General features: G+C 44.4%; 1 protein-coding gene across 1 annotated transcript in view; it reads right to left on the reverse strand.

Moving 5' to 3' along the window:
- Nucleotides 1-17,084, reverse strand: part of SLC7A5 (solute carrier family 7 member 5) — a 138,393-nt gene that overhangs the window by 70,029 nt on the left and 51,280 nt on the right. The window contains exons 5-6 of the mRNA XM_078669945.1: nucleotides 8,852-8,975; nucleotides 4,201-4,304 (exon numbers count right to left, since the gene is read on the reverse strand). Of these exons, the coding sequence (XP_078526071.1) occupies nucleotides 4,201-4,304; nucleotides 8,852-8,975 (228 nt within the window). The remainder of the gene's footprint in view (nucleotides 1-4,200; nucleotides 4,305-8,851; nucleotides 8,976-17,084) is intronic.

Here is a 17,084-nt window from a genome sequence, read left to right on the forward strand (position 1 = left end):
AGTATAGGCACTTTACCTAGAGTGAAGGAATGGTTGTGTGCAGGCAGAAAACAAAATCAAAAAATAAATCCATTCAAGAAACATTTGTAACTAGTATTGGGGCTCAGACTGTAAACAAAAAATATTGTTTTTCAACTAGCGCTGTACAAATCTTTTCCTCTCTTTGGGGCTGTGCTGCCAGCAGAGAGGGCTCAAAAAGGTTCATAGGCTGCAGCATTTCTAGGTGTTATTTAAATAAAAATAAAAAGTATCTTTAAATAGACGTAAATTAAACATAGATGTTTTGACTTTATAAGGTGTTTGACGATCCATGCAGAGATATTCATTGTTTATTATGATTAATTTAGACTCCCGTAAAGACAAGCACTTTTCTTAAAGTCACAAATGCATAAGCTACAAATTAATATTTCAAGGGACATTATGACACTCATATCTGTGTGACAATGCCTGAATCCATTTATCCACATACTTTCACATCAGCGTGCAACCTGGAAGCAAACAGAAGTTTGTGCCAAAATCGGGATTGCAACATGTAAGAAACGACAGCAGAGCCCCAATGGTTTGACCTGCACACATTTCCACAGGTAAACCCCGATAAAATATTTATATGAAGAAAAAATGCAATATTCTGAGCTTCACATGTTGTAAGAGGTTATGGAGTGAAGCAAACGTTACTTGCCTTAATCCTAGTTCTCCTTTAAGGAAAATCTTTATTAAAGACATAAGCAATGAATTGTCCCTGCCCTCGCGCTGGATTCAAAGCGCACAAGCTCACACACACAACACATACATGTTTATATTAACTTTTATAACAGAAAAAACACATTTTAAAAAGAACATATGTATGTTGTTTGCAGCCTATAAGTAGGCTACACTGGTTGAATTTAATTTAACAAAAAACATTAACAAGTCAATTATTCATCTAAGGGGATTAGTAAACCATATTAGAAGTAGGAAGAAACTATTTTTTTAAAGAAAGACAGAAGACAAGGACTGACAATGTAGACAGGCTGCAAACCCACCAAACGTTTGGAACACTGACACTGCTCCTTTAAGTGAGCACACTTCACCAGAATGCCGTCATGCCCTGCCCGCGGCAGTAAAAGCCACTTTAATTTGGGGAAAGAAATATCCTGACTATTAAAACACAAGAACTTCTTACTGTTTCCTCTGGCGAGGAGGAGGGCTGCTTATGACTTTATTTATTGAAGATTCCCCTGGAGGAAAACTAAGATTACAAGTAAGTAACTTTTCCTTCTGCTCTAGGGATTCTCCATTAATAGTCGAAAGCACTGAAGAGAACAGCAAGTTCATCCCTCATAAAAAAGTGGAGGTAAAACACTAAGGGGAATGCACCTCACTCAAACATAATTCTCACAGAAACAAGGCCTAACTGGGCATCAGCACAGGAATCTGGTTCCAGACAGGAATGTCTGTTGAACGTGTGGGCTCCCACATGGAGACCTTACCTATCACTGAAATTGGGTTGATTTATTAGTTAGATGTGTTGCAGCTCTTCCCATGGTAGGGTCGTTTTCAGGCCTTCGAGGAAGATTTTTGTTCACTAACTGGTAAGGAGAATTCATTAAAGAATCCATCTTGAAATGGAATCCTCTGTTGTTGCTAAACTTGTCAGAAGCAATACCAAATTTACAAAAACATGTTCTGACTGCCTAAAATCTTTAGATATATCTAGATTACCAATGGAGGTCCCTTGAGAGAGAACTCTTAACATCTAGAGTGTGGAGAGATGTTTCTGCTAGAGAGGCTGAAAATGAAATGGTCTAATCTTCATTGAAATTGTACACTACTTTCAGTAGCAACACTTGGATGAGTAATCAGGACCACTATGTTCTTCTGGAACACAGTGCAAGGTCCATGGCAGCAAAGAAATTGTATCTCACTAACTCTGTGAGTCAAGGTAATAGATTTCAGGATCACAGTCTTCAAAGTCAAATGTCCAAGTCAAATGCTGTAAGGATGGTTTATGGTTGAAACGTGGGCACATACGTTTTTAGAGCATAATGTTCAGCTCTCATGAATTAGGGGGTCTCCTGACTGTTAAGTTCGCCCTCTTTCTCCATTTGTTTGCTGTATTTCGGACAAGAATTGGCTTGGCCTGACCTCTCAACAGTATTGTTTCTTAACCGCATGCGTGCGGCCGTTTTTCCCGCTGTGTGCGGCATTTTTAAAATTACCGCGATTCATGACGAGCTAAGCTCGTCATCAGCACACGGCTGGTAACGCTGATGACGAGCTCGTCATCAGCATGGAAGGTGTTTAAAACCAGAAAGTATCACGAATAAATTCTGTTTCCTTTAAGGGTTTGAGGCACTGTCCTTACAGCCTCCTTAAACATAAAACAGCTGATCTCTTCGCTGGATGTCTCATCGATATTGCACCAACTGTTTTGGTATGGCTGGAGGAGAAGACTTAAACCTATGAGAATAGCCACTGGTACACTATTCAGTACCTAATTTTTTTTCAGTAAACGACAGCCACCCTTTGAGAGGATTCTAGATGTTTCATTCGGAGTGACAAATAGAGGGGTTACAAATATAAGTCACTGCTTTGCCAGAGGTTTTCCAGCAGCCGCAGGAGTTTGGTCACCAACTATCCGCTTTGCTGAAGTTTGATGCAGGAGAGGCCTTTTGTGTTGTGGTAGGGTTTTTGCTGGGACTATTTAGGGATTTGCTTGTGACCCATGTCTATTTTGATGTAATGTTCTCAGGGAACCCAGACGTGGCTCCCGTGCACACTGTGCCAGTGGAAGTAAGATGCACACAATCCAAACGCCCCCACTATGCCAAAACTGAATGGCACTCGTTACAACGCATGCGTTTACAACGCATGCCATTACAATGCAAATCGTTACAACGATGTGTTGTTACACCGCATGCCATTACAACGTTAGTCAATGCAATGACTTGCTGTAGGGGGGCGCTGGAGTTTGGAATAGTATAATTTACTATTCTAACTCCAGTGTGTGCAACAGTAGGGAAGGTGTTGGAATGAAAATCCAACACCTTCTGCCCCCTACAGCAAATCGTCATAACGACTTGCGTTGTAATGGCATGCAATGTAACAACGCGTTGTTGTTACGACTTGCGTTGTAATGGCATGCATTGCAAACGATGCGTTTTAAATGTTGTTTACCGCCCAAACTGGTCTTGAGTTGCTTGTGTTCCAGTTCAGAGAGAATTCTGCCTTTCAGTTCACAGAGGATCTGGCTTGGCAGTTTGGGCTGGATTGTTCCTACTGGAGGAGGAGCAAGGTTGATATACATACCGCTGTTTCTAATCTGAGGTGGTATAGTGGGCAAAAAAATATGAGTTGGAATGCAACACCGAGTAATTGCCAGTGGTTAGAGTATTTTCAAGCATTCCCCCATCACCTTTTTTGCGTTTGATGTAATGCCTTAAGTGGTCAAGGATATTCTCAAATGTGGACCCCATGCACATTGTATCACAGGAACCAAACTGCATCTGACTGCAGAGGCCTGAGAATCTGAAACCCTTTTTGGGATGCTTATGTTTCGGTTCGGAGAGTACCTGGCTTGGAATCTGGGCTGGACTGTTCCTATTGAGAATGACATCTGAGGTGGCATAGTGGACAAAAGAATAATGGGTTGGAATGCTAGACTTCGCAATTGCCAGTGGTTAGGGAATTTGCAAGTATTCCTCCCACTATCTTTTGTGTGTTTGATATTAATGAAAGTGCCCTCGAGGAGAAAGATGCTACTTACCGTATCATCCCCCATTTTGTTCTGTGCAAATAGGAATGGGAAAAGGAGGTTTATACCGTACCAGGCAAAAATCAAACTCAGTTTATATGTTTACTCTGGTAATACTACGGACCTAATACCCTCCCAGACTGAATGAGGGCATTATTATAGGATCGCATAACATCTATTTGTATTTGTAAATGCTAAGATATAGATTAGTATTAGAGACAGGGACAAACTCTATCCTGAGGCATAGGTCACCTAAACACAATCTACAGTTCACATTTGGAGTCACTAAAGACAAATCAATAATGATGACAGCTGACAGTTTGCTTTAATAAACAGGTTAAAATGGTTTCTATAGCTGTATGCCGCAGGTATCAAAAATCATAACATGAAATATACCAAGACCTAAAATACCAAACCCTTAAAAAAATAACTTATGTAGGTGCTTCAAAAGGATCAGAAATATTTACCTGGAAGAAGTAAAGAGGGATCCGTTGACCGACCCAAAACATGATAGTCCAACAAATACTGGGATGATCCAGGCCATAACACCCAAATGATAGTTTCCAAAATCCTGAAATGAAACAAGCTCCCAGTCAAGCTTATTCTCTTACACAAAATCAGCAGTAATGCGCATAAACTGACTAAAAAGTAGACGTAGAGGAGATAAAGTGAAATATACATGGTTTTCTGACATTAACATCTTTGAAGGTGCAAATGAGTTAGAAGTAGTCCGATATGTTTTCCAGAAACTAATTATTGAAGGTGGAACCTAGGTCTATTCTCTGCTAGCAAGACTAGGTCACAGGGAAAAGTAAATACTAAAGATAAATGTTTTATGATTTCAGCTTAAACATCAGTAACCCTTATGATGAATCTAGTAACTTGTTTTTTAAATCTCCCAGGAGCCAGCACAAATAAGTGCAAAGATCCGATGTGCAGCCAGATGAAGACCTCTGTCCTCCTTTAATATGCTACAAATACTGCCATGCACTTTTTGAAATTACATAGTGCTGGTTTTAGGACAAAAGCAAAAACTTATAGTGGCAGTGGTCTTTCTGGACCACAAACCTTTGGAATTCTCGTTATTTTTTTTGCAGCAGTTATATTAAAAAAACACATTCTACAAGTTGCACCCATCCATCCGCCCTGATGGAATAGGTGAATTATGTGGCGAGGAAATTGCGTTCTGAATTTCTCCTAAGTTATTTGTTTGTATGTAGTTTGTAAGTCGAGAATGGCTCATGCCTATAGCTACTGGTCTTTCTCTCATATTAGAAAATACTGTAGTTTTTTTCCTTTCTGACAAGATGGAATAGATTCCACTGCCTGTTTGTGCAGTAAAGTGTTGGTTTCTGCTTGAAAACGGTCCTGATGGAACAGGCAGTCCGATTAGTAGAGAGACGCCTCTTTTGGTGAAATGGCAAATTTAGGCATTTTGATTCATAACACATAGCAATTCTACACAATATTCAGAACCCATCTGTATCTGCTATATTCTGCTTATCACTGATTTAATTAGAAATGCCTCCCTTCCATGAGTGAGTGACAGTAGAGGGGGATGATGGGAGGCACTGTTTCCAGGCGTAAGCGTTTCCCCCATGCCTACAGAAGATGATTGCCATCTTCTAACACACGACAGTTCCCTGACGTAAGTATTATCTCTGTTGAAATTGTTGTTGCAAATGCATGGTTTGAACCTGATGATGCTTATACTACTTCTTCTTTTGAGATCTATAAAGAGATCTTTGGTGTTTACTTTATCTTTCAATTCAATTGTTTTCAATGTTTCTGCCTCCATCTTCATATGATGCATCTCATCAGTAGTTTGTAGATTAAAAAGCAAAGAGCTAAAAATTGCAAAGTTTGTGATTTTTCCTCCACATTAGGTTTGAGACCTGTCAGCTCCTTTCACAAAACATTTCTTTAGGCTAAGCCTTGACAATATCCAATTACTGTAAGATCGGAATCAACAGTAGTGGCATTCATTACCTCATTTGACACCAGCGGACTTTAAATCAGCACCTCTCCATAATCATCATACTTGTCTTTAAGTATTTTTTCTGAGGCTCTTTCTATAAACTTCCAAAAGGATATATCCTAGTGATCCATCAATGCTTTAGGCACTGGCAGCCTTCAAGGGAGTGGCACAATATCCATATACTTTCTTTGCAGCCTCATCCAACCATTTCCTATCTTTGTCCGATGGGACTGTAGCTAATGAGATGAGGAATAAGTACAGTAACTGTTATAGCTGAATTTGGATTAGCTTCTACAATAATTTTTGGTCATCTGTGATACACCTACCTTTCTCCATTCCTGGTTCTACCAGCTCCAGAATCAGTGGAAGATTCTGCTGGAATCCAGGATAAGAGTTTCAATTATTATCATGGTTTTGGGTTACAGAAGTATCACCTGGATACTGAGACTGGATGCGCCCCTGTTAGAAGGGGCAATCTTCGAGGGCCAGGTTGTGCTCACCCAGACACCCCAAGATCCACCTCTCCCACAGAACTTGCCGAGTCTTGATGTGAGGTCCTCGCCGGGGAGGCCTTCGGGTTTGGGATCGTACACACCGAGCTTACACAACACTACGAACAGACACCACACCGTTGGGTTTTAGTAACAAGGTCTTTATATAAGCAATAAAACGAAGAAGGCACTCTTATATACACAGGGGTCGAGGGACCACAAGTTCGTTGAGGATTCGGGAAGGGGGAAGCGGGACAGTATTTAGTCTCTGGTTCAGTACGAGGCGTGCCCTACGCACAGCTCTCAATCCTCGAGCCGGGGGGTACGGGATGATGGTCGTACTGGCTGCTTCGCCTCTGTCGAGTCGGCTCGGTCGTGATGGTGGGCTCGATGGTCCCGCCGGACCAGAGTACTCCTCGAGCCGCGACGAGGTCAGCAGGGCTCCGATGGTTACAGTTCAGCTTGAGCCGCGACAGCGTAAGCAGGGCTCCGATGGTTACAGTTCAGCTTGAGCCGCGACAGCGTCCGCAGGGCTCCGATGGTTACAGTTCAGCTTGAGCCGCGACAGCGTCAGCAGGGCTCCGAGGGTTGCAGGTTCAGCTTGAGCCGCGACAGCGTCAGCAGGGCTCCGATGGTTCAGTTCAGCTTGAGCCGCGACAGCGTCAGCAGGGCTCCGATGGTTCAGTTCAGCTTGAGCCGCGACAGCGTCAGCAGGGCTCCGATGGTTGCAGGTTCAGCTTGAGCCGCGACTGCGTCAGCAGGGCTCCGATGGTTCAGTTCAGCTTGAGCCGCGACAGCGTCAGCAGGGCTCTGAGGTTCAGGGTGAGTTTTCTTAGGTTCAGCCGCGATCAGATCAGCAGGGCTTTAGGTCCAAGATACAACTGCCCGCTATTTGTCGGGCGGGCCCAGTTATAGTTCTTCTGCTCTTTGATCTCCGGACCCTCGCAGGCGGAGGTCTCAGGCCCTGGGGGCTGGTCGTTGGCGAGGTCCGGCGGTGGGCTCTTTGATCCCTTTGAAAGATGGGTCCGGGAATTCCCAGACGCCCAGCGGGTCTGGGGCCAGCCCTCAGGGAGGCCAGGGGGGTGATCGAACCTGGCCCACCGGGGAGGGCCAAAGGTGTGACAGAAACCAGCCCCTCGGGGGAGGCCGGAGGTGCCATCGATACTCCCTGGCTTATCTCACTTGGGAGCTCTTTACCCCCCAGCCGGAACTGGCGCGTCTTTGGAGTCTGGGTCTCGCTGGGGCCGGGGTCACGCTAGGCCCAGGGAGACAGGGATGTCGGAAGGGAAGATGGCGTCCGGGCCTTGTGGGGCATGCAATGTTAGGCGCTCGGAGCCGGGAGTGGAGCGGGGAAGGCAGGCCTGGTCGAGGGTCCAGGGGGATCTAGGTGTAATCGGGGGAGGACGACCAGGCTCCGATTGCAGGGTATACTAGCGGGGAGGCTGCGCAGGGGACTAGGGGTACAGGCTTACGCTCGCAGGATGTGGAGGGACAGAGGTGAACCACGCCACGAGGCCGGGTCCAACAGCCCCTCTCCAAGAAATCCCCAAAAATTGTGATGCCATCAACCAGAGAAGTTTGATCAAGACATTTTGGGTGAAGCAGGCGAATAAGTGCACCAATCAAGGTGTTTGTGTCTAGTGCAGTGTCTCAAGGGTTGTCCTCTCAACAAAGTGCATGTGTTTCTCCTTGGGAGTTTCAACCTGCCTCGGTGTGCATTTTCTTTAGGCGTTCATGTCCTTTTAAGAATAAAGTTTCCTCTCCTAGTCTTGTCTTGCTTTGGCGTACTGACCTTGGAGCATTTTATCTCCTAGGAGCAGTCACGATTCAGTGTCTTCTTGACTCTGATAAACTGACATATTGCTATGGAGTTTAAATCTGCAGAGCCGCTTTAGAAGAATACTAGAAATACAAATGGAAGTGGGTCACATGGAAGGATAATGGCGAGTAAAGATTAGTTTCTTGGAGGAGAGTGTTCATCGGTCAGGGTCAGTTGTTGAGGGGAATTGTCTGAATGCTGAAAGCTAGACTTCGAGTACTTTAATGTTGTGGTATGTCTCAATTTGATGGCGTTCGATATTAAGTATTTAAAACAAAGTCCTTCTCAATGTCACAAAGATCATCAATGTGATCACAATGATCACAGTCAGAATGTTACCAGCGTACATCTTCTTGGTGAATCTTTCAACATCAATGGCAACCGCCCGTCAAACTTTTCCTTCATTGACAGGAACAGCTGTGACAGAGATTCCCGTCAATGTAGAGAGATGTCTGCAGGACCGACGGACATATCTCAATTTGATGTCGAGCATCTCTGCATGATAAGGCATTACCGAAGGTAATTAACTTGTTCTTCTTTCGCTCTCTCTCTATATTTCTAGGCACACCTAAAAAGCGAATATATGACTTAAAATCTTACTACACAAAACTGCAGTGAAAAACAGCAAGAAATCTGTATTCGTGCAACCAGCAATAAGCAAAAATGTGACCAGTGATTTTAGTCTGCTGTATAGACGTAACTGTTAATACTTGGTTTTTTTATTAACTTTATCAAATGGGGTCAGATATCCGCTGAAGAATGTAGCTTGAAATAATTTATGCTTAAATAGCTCATACATGACATGAACCCAGCACGGCACGCAGACTTACCACTGCAACAGCTTCAGAACTCAACATTTGATCTGGTGTCAAGGTCGTAAAATATGCCAAATTGGTCAGCACATAGACTACTGTCACAATGGGCAATGAGATGATGATTGCACGGGGCAGATTTCTGGAAAAGAAGAACATTATAAATACTAAGTTAGAAGCAAAAATTCTGAGATTTTGGGTACAAAAAGAAACTAGTGTATGTCCAATTTTGATTAAAATAATAGTCAATTTGGCTCCATGAGGGATACAAATGCGACATTTGTTTTTTGAGGACATTTCAAGCAAGCAGAGCTTGGGACATGTACGGCACAAAACAAATAGCAGATTAGTGTTCATTGCTTTGTTAATCACATATCAGGGATCATACACTCAATGCTTCGTCTCCTTTTGAATATCCAGGCATGCAAAAAAAAATCATGATAATTGAGAGATATAACCTTGATCCCGTTTAACCACATTACTTCAATTAATCAGTACACATCTACAAGACCTCTAGCCAATTTTCTCCCATTGAAAGAGTGTATTTAGTATTACCTAGGCCGCAGCGCATGAGGTTTTTGTTATTAAGTTGGAGTCTGCTGTGGGAACTTACTGGGAGGTTTCCAGCTGCCAAGGTCTCTGCTGGGGAAACACGAGGATATCGCGTGCTTGGAGATAGACGCCGGACTTTCCTGGGCGCACTCCAAGTCCCAGGATTCCCTTTTCCATCGCACCTGGACCGGGACTGAGCAACACCCCCAGCACCAGGCGGAGCTTTAAACCTCGCCGCAGCGCATGAGGTTTTTGTTATTAGGTTGGAGTCTGCTGTGGGAACTTACTGGGAGGTTTCCAGCTGCCAAGGTCTCTGCTGGGGAAACGCGAGGATATCGCGTGCTTGGAGATAGACGCCGGACTTTCCTGGGCGCACTCCAAGTCCCAGGATTCCCTTTTTCAGGCGGAGCTTTAAACCTCGCTGCACCCGCTTTGCGGGTGACACAGCGCATAAGGTTTTTGTTATTAGGTTGGAGTCTGGTGTGGGAACTTACTGGGTGGTTTCCAGCTGCCAAGGTCTCTGTTGGGGAAACGCGAGGATATCGCGTACTTGGAGATAGACGCCAGACTTTCCTGGGCGCACTCCAAGTCCCAGGATTCCCTTTTCCATCGCACCTGGACCGGGACTGAGCAACGCCCCAGCCCCAGGCGGAGCTTTAAACCTCGCCGCACCGCATGAGGTTTTTGTTATTAGGTTGGAGTCTGCTGTGGGAACTTACTGGGAGGTTTCCAGCTGCCAAGGTCTCTGCTGGGGAAACACGAGGATATTGCGTGCTTGGAGATAGACGCCGGACTTTCCTGGGCGCACTCCAAGTCCCAGGATTCCCTTTTCCATCGCACCTGGACCGGGACTGAGCAACGTCCACAACGGTTCCCACTACTTAAGCCATCCACAATCCCCGCAGCGCGGGAGAGTCCTGGGAGAAGCCTGCGACAAGGGCAGGACTGTCTGTGGCCGTCAGAGGCCAGAGGAGGCTGGGCTGGGCCACCCCCTTAACATCTCTACCACTTCCCCTGGACTTGATTTATACCCAAAGGTACTTTTATAAAAACTTCATCTTGGACATTTAATTAAAGTTTTTCTTAAACTTTTCGTCGCAGGACTGTTAATGCAAATATCTTTCTCTCTCCATCAGTCCTTCTAGAATATTGTGGGGGGAAGTACTGTGCATAAGGGGATTTGTCTACCCGGTTGTAAGAATGAGCGAAAAGGGTAAAAATACTAGGCCTGCTACCTCTCGTCCCATGATTAGGCATCAGGCTGCTACGGCACAACCTCACAAGCCTTACTGCCATTGATAAGATGCTACAGAAGACAATCGGGGTTGTGGCAACTGCCATAGAGAACACTGAGAGGCGATTATCAATTACTCCTGCCATCCCCCCTCTCCAGTCTGCAGGGGACTTTTCAGCTGTAACTGTCAACTCAGTTCTTCTCTCATGTGCTCCTTTGCTGAGCTGCCCTGTGCCCAGATTGTTCTTGATGTAAATGATACCCCAGAGGTTGCCAATTCCCCTCCACACCCTGTAGCTAGAAAGGCCTCTAAACCCCGCCCCAGAAGTAAGAAAAATAAACCTGCAAAAAAATTAGCCAAAAGATCTACGACATTATCTGACTGTGCACAGGTTGCTGTTGGTCCTTCTCTGTCCTCTGTGGGAACACCGGTCTGGGTTACTCATCTACTATCTGATTTCCAGGCTTATATGGAACAGATTATTGGTGCACATTTTAAATCTCTGACATCTAGGCTTGATAGATTAGTTTCCATCATTAACAATACAGGTCTAGGGAGAGCCCAGCCGATTAGTCCATCGGGGAATTCTAGAACTATTAAGCCCACTTCCACTTCCAACCCTAAAACTTTACCAGCAAGTAAAAATATACCAGCTGTACCTGCTCAGGTAATTGGCTATTCTACCTCTGACACTACTGTATCCCTGTCTAGGGTTGGAAAAGTAGATACAGGAAATACCACACTTCCATGGGGGGGGCACTGAAGTGAGGGCAAAGCAATTGGACCAACAAGCCCAAGCTAGCAGAAATACTTCAGAGGAGGGGTCTCTAATTGTTTTGCCCTCCCTTGATCCCCCTCCTGAGTCTCTACCATATGTTGTGGCGCTTGCTGGGGTTCCTCCTTTAAGCCAAGGAAAAAGTGAGGATCATTTTGAATTAAAAAACAAATGTATACAATGGCTTAACTCTAACAAAAAAAACTTGCACTTTTCCTCTGTTAAATTCGAGCAGGTTTGACCTGCCAAAGTTTAACGAAGGGTGAGTTCTTTAATGCACCCGGCAAATACTGAATGAGCAAATGCCACTCAACTTGTAAATCCGGCCCCTTGGCAAACAGGGATTTATGCAGGAGTCAGAAAACTCTTCCCACTCGTAATCAGGGCCTAAATGGCTCTACCTCTACAATGGTATGTGATTCTCCTGTCTTTCCACCTTACCCTGCACACTCAACAGGTGACAGGAGTGAGGATCCTTTTTTGATCTGTCTCGCAGTGAAAAGCTTACCATGAAGGATATTAACAGTTGTTTTCCTTCTGCTGCCACTTGGGTGCTATGAAGCAATATTCTGCTTACTTAGAATACTTTTTAGTATTCTTTTCAGAATTGTTGGCGATTCATTTCTTAATCTGGAATATATATTGATCAATTGTATACCAATTGTTTGTAATAATACATTACATTTAATTTGAGTGTATGCCTAGTTTACAATTTAAGAATAAGGTTTCTTGTGACTATGTTGCACCTTGCATGCCTTCAGAAAAGCCATAGTATTAAAAGTAAACAAACGTTCTTTGTTTGCATTCCATATTTGCTGATGAATAGCCAGAGGCCAATCAGAGAGGTACCTTTTGCAGGCAATAATGAAAGAACCAGGGCCGGACTGAGACCAGCAACCAGCCCTGGCAGGTTGCTTCTCCACCGGCCCTGGTAACGGGAGGGGAGGGGGTTGTTACCCGCAAAGCACTGCTACCGCTTTTCTTACAGAAAGCCGATTTTGCAGCGCTGCTACAAAACCGGTAGTCTGTAAGAAAAGCGGCCCCCTGCAGCCACAAAACCAGCCCCCACCCCTCCAGCCCACCGGGGAAATGCCCGGTGCCCGCAAATGCCAGTCCGGCCCTGGAAAGAACAGCCATTGCTGGAATAACGGAGTCTGCATATGCAACTACTTGCGTTCCCTTCCTTCTATATGAATCCCAGAGGGATCCACAAAGGAGAAGGAACAGTTGCTTACATGTAATCCTAGTTCTCTGCATGGATATTCTCTTTGGAACAATAAACTGTTTGAATATCCCGCATGTGGGGGATCCCCAGATCACACTAAAAAAAAACAAGTGAAAACATGCCTAAGTGAGGCATCATTTTCTACTACCATTTTCAGTTTTGAACAGTAGTTTCAATTAGCCAAATTAAAACGTTATACATTTTGCTGAAAACACTACTATTCTACCCATTTTTTAAACCACAAAGCTAGGGAAATGTAGCCTTTTTTAGGCAGGCTACACAGTGCCAAATTAAGGCACTGCATGTTTAAGAATTTCAAAGATCCAATACTGGAGAAGAAAATAAGAACCAACTGTAGGTAACTGCCATTTACCGATTCCTTAATAGCGATTATTACCGAATCGCTATTAAGGAATCGGTAAATGCACTGTAGGTAGGAATCACTAAAGTATTAGCCATTCCTTAATAACAAATTGGTAATACCTATTCGTTATTAAGGAATACCTGGCTATTCATTCCTAAGGGCCAGGAGGCCCATAGGAATGACTGGGAAGACATTCACTATTAGCGATTCGGTATTACTGAATCGTTAATAGCAGGAGGTATTTCAAGGGTGCCAGGGTGTCCAAAGTACACCCTGTTGCACCCCTGAAATGTGCATGTGTGCACATGTGGCGCACATACATGCCCTAAGGGCATGGATGTGTGCCACATGGCACATAAAAAAAAGCAAAAAAGTGTTTTTTGTAGGTAAATCACTATTTACCACCAACTTGGAGTTGGTGCAAAATAGCGATTCCTTAAGGCTGAGGTGCACTGTTTTAAGTGCTACCTACAATACATTTAAGGAATCGGTATTACCAATTCCTTAAATGCAAGTGCAATAAGGAATCAGTATTAAGGAATCTGTATTTACCGATTCCTTATTTACCGATTCCTTACCAACATCGCACATGACTAAATACCGGCCCGTAACGCTGAAATTTACCGAATTTTGGCGTTACCGACTGGTATTTAGCCACCTACATCTAGCCCTAAGTGACTTACCTGTAACTGTAGTACTCCAGTATTGGTATCTTTCATAGATTCCCATGCTTGAATCGGTTGGGACTCCCACTTCGATGGTGGGGTATGATTCAAGCATGTGAATTTATGAACGATCCAATACTGGAGAACTTACCATTTAAAAGCATCTGCTGAAGAGTTCCTGATGTGTCCAGCTTTCAGACAGCAATAAATATGTCAAGATAACTCTTGTGATTAATGTTCCTGCTAGAGAGAGAGAGAGAGATCAGGGTTTGTCTAGTGGCGGTTTTGACTCGCCATAAAGTAGCCTGCTGCAAAGAACAGAGTCTAGGTTCCCTTTGTTAGACCCGTCAGCCCTTTGGGTGGTCCTTCCTATTTATTTATTTATTTTGTCCCCTTTTTGCCTCCTAACCTTTGTTTGTTTTTGTGTCCACTCTAATTTTTGGTGTTGTCCTTAGGGCTTTGGGTGCCTCATTACTCCTATACAGTGTAGAGGCACAGGTGCTCTTTTAAAATGGAGGTGGGAGTAAGTGATCCTCTACAAAATGGTGGCCTACCAACTGTCAAAGTTTTACCTCAGAACTTGACCCATAGGACAGTGTTAGGAGGATCTAGAACCTTCTGGTGACATGGGACTAGGTTATATAAGGGAGCTCCCTGGTCGGCCAGTTTGTGTTCTCAGAGAGCAGACTGGAGTGCGTACTGCTGTGAATGGGGAAGGGTGATCCTGTCCAGGTTGATGGTTCTGAAGGACTGCTGCCAGTGCGGTGAATCTGCCTCCCTACCTGCTGAACTGACCCAGCTGAGAAAGAGACTCAGGGGGTCCAATATCCCTGTACAGGAGTGACTAAGAATCTCCATTCATTTACCCCCCCCCCCCATTCTGAACTTGAGATCACCAGGTCACAGAGGGACATCCTTTCACCTGCAGAGAAGGTGGTGAGTTAAGAAAAATATGAGGGGACTTGAGTGCTGATGTACTTTTCAAAGGAGTGAGAACGGACTGAGAGGGTTCTTACGTCCTTCTTAGGAACTAGCCCCACCCCAGAAGAGAATTGGGGGAGCCAGAAGAACAACAGCTGTAAGAGAGAGAGAGAGCTCCCTTATACGTCAGCGCAACTGAAGCAATAGTGAGAAGGGGGTAGTGAGTCACCTTTGATGAGCGTAGCAATAGGCGCCTTGCCGCCGCTGCCACAGATAAGAAGGAAGAGAAAGGGGGAGAATTCTAGCGACACCGAGAAGATCCCAAATTGCCTGTGGTTAGAGCTTCCCTTTTCTGTGGTGCCGCGAAGCTTCTGTCAGACAGAGTGACCGATCCTGTTTTCCAGCATAGGGCGGGGAAGTTGATCAGGGCGGGGAAGTTGATCGGGGCGGGTCCGACCTAGGAAGCGGACCGCCCCGTTGATCACTGCCTGGGCTGGTGTACGTCGACGGCTCCGCCTACCTAAAGGAACGGGGCCGGCCTTGGAGTCGGGAGGTGACTGGCTCCGCTGACGCAGCACCGCGTTGGAAGGGCGCTGGACGCTTCCTTCAGAGTCGGGAGGAAAGGCGAGGGGGACCCGGCTTTGAAGCTGGTTCAGTGACCCTCCCCGCATTTAACCTTCCGCCCGAGTGGAGACTGGAGATTGGGCCGAGGCTGGAAGGGAGTGCCGTCTCTGACTGTGTAAAGAGCTGGTAAGAGACCCGAGTGCAGCAACAGCTGAAGTGTGATTTCAGGGTCTTCCCGTTGTGTACGCTGAAAAAGGTTGACTCGAGATGCTAAATCCAGAAACCGGATTATCCCAACTGAATAGATAGCGGTTTGCAGACACAGGAAGTGGGACCTGTAGGGGTAAACAACCTCATATTCCCCCTGGGTTGGTGTAACAAGACTTGGGGGGGAAAACGTGCAGATGCAGTGGCAGATTAATAACAGTGGAATAAAGTTTAACTTCCCGCTGGGGAGATTTGGCCAATAGCCTCGATTAGGAGGATCTAGTTGGCTGCCTTTTTGAAACATCAAAAATCTGCTCCCCAAGCCCACTGATATGTAGGACCCTACTTTGGTGAATCTATGTGATAACCTGCTCTTCTCATTTATAAAGTGTGACTAGCTGCATAATGTATTAATGTTGTAACCGCCTGAGATCGGAATCTGCATAACTCATTACAAAGGTTGGTTACTGAAATGTAAACAAAAGGGACTGCAATGATTCAATGTTGAATTAATTATACATGGAAATGCTTGTGATGTAAGTTTTTCACTGCTTAGGACTGAAGTTGATCTAAGAACAAAAGATAAAGCTTTTCCTTATTTTTATACAAAAGGTGTGGTGTCATTTTTAAGTGGGGTTATGTTGGGTTACTGTTTAAGTGTGAAGCAGGCACAACACATTGCTGCCGAGTTGAGCCTTACCGCTTGAGCCAGGCTACCCTAGGTGGGCCGGTAACCCCGGGTCCAACACCCTTGATCTATGTAACATTTGCGAAAAACACATAAAGTTCGAAAATACTTAGTGTGTTATATCAGGTAATCACATCTAGTTCTGGATTGATACAAAGGCGAAGTCTTGCTAAAAGCGTCAAGTGGTTCAGTAAACAAAAATTCTCAAATTCTCACTCTATTTACAGCGACTCAGTGAGAATTTGAGAATTTTTGTTTACTGAACCACTTGACGCATCTAGCAAGACTTCGCCTTTGGATCAATCGGGAATTAGACGTGCAACCTGATATAACACACAATATATATATGTGTTTTCGAACTTTATGTGTTTTTTGCAAATGTATCATATATCAAGGGACCCTAGAACCTTGTGGTGTGTGAACGAAGGCGGACTTGTATGGCCCTGATGAAGTCTTTTTGAAGGTGAAACGCGTTGGCTGCGTTTGTATGAAAATATATATTAAAGACAAATTTCAGCTTCTACACTGAAGACTAAATAACATTTTCTTATTACTTTTACATGTTTACTGCCTCTGTATCATGAATGTATTGTCTATAATGTATGGTCTATGAGCAGCAGGCCATTGAGGTGGGCAACATTGTTCTTTACGGATTCTCTTGTAAACTATTGCGACATATCAGTCAGTGCAACTTCGTATCCCTTGGCTGCATCTTGTAATTTGTGTTTAGATCTGTAGTTTATGTGGATAGTTGAGAGGATGAGTAAAGCCAGCCTTTATCATCTCTAAATAAATACCAATAAAAAAACTTAGGTGGTCAGCCATAAAACAGCCTGAGAAACACAACATTATTAAAGTATGTTTCTCTGGTGAGCCGAAAAAACAAACTGCCTCAAAGGGTGCTTAATTGGAGCCAGTGGTTTTGGTTCCCCGGCACCGGCCCTTAATTGTCAACACTGGCGCTTATGACAGTCTGCCACATGGTGGCACTGCCTGTCTAATTTAGAAATGAGCGCAAAAACAGTTGTTTATTAATTCAGTATACATTAAAAATA

The sequence above is a fragment of the Lissotriton helveticus genome, chromosome 12 (genome assembly GCF_964261635.1).
Source record: "Lissotriton helveticus chromosome 12, aLisHel1.1, whole genome shotgun sequence".
Taxonomy (NCBI): domain Eukaryota; kingdom Metazoa; phylum Chordata; class Amphibia; order Caudata; family Salamandridae; genus Lissotriton; species Lissotriton helveticus.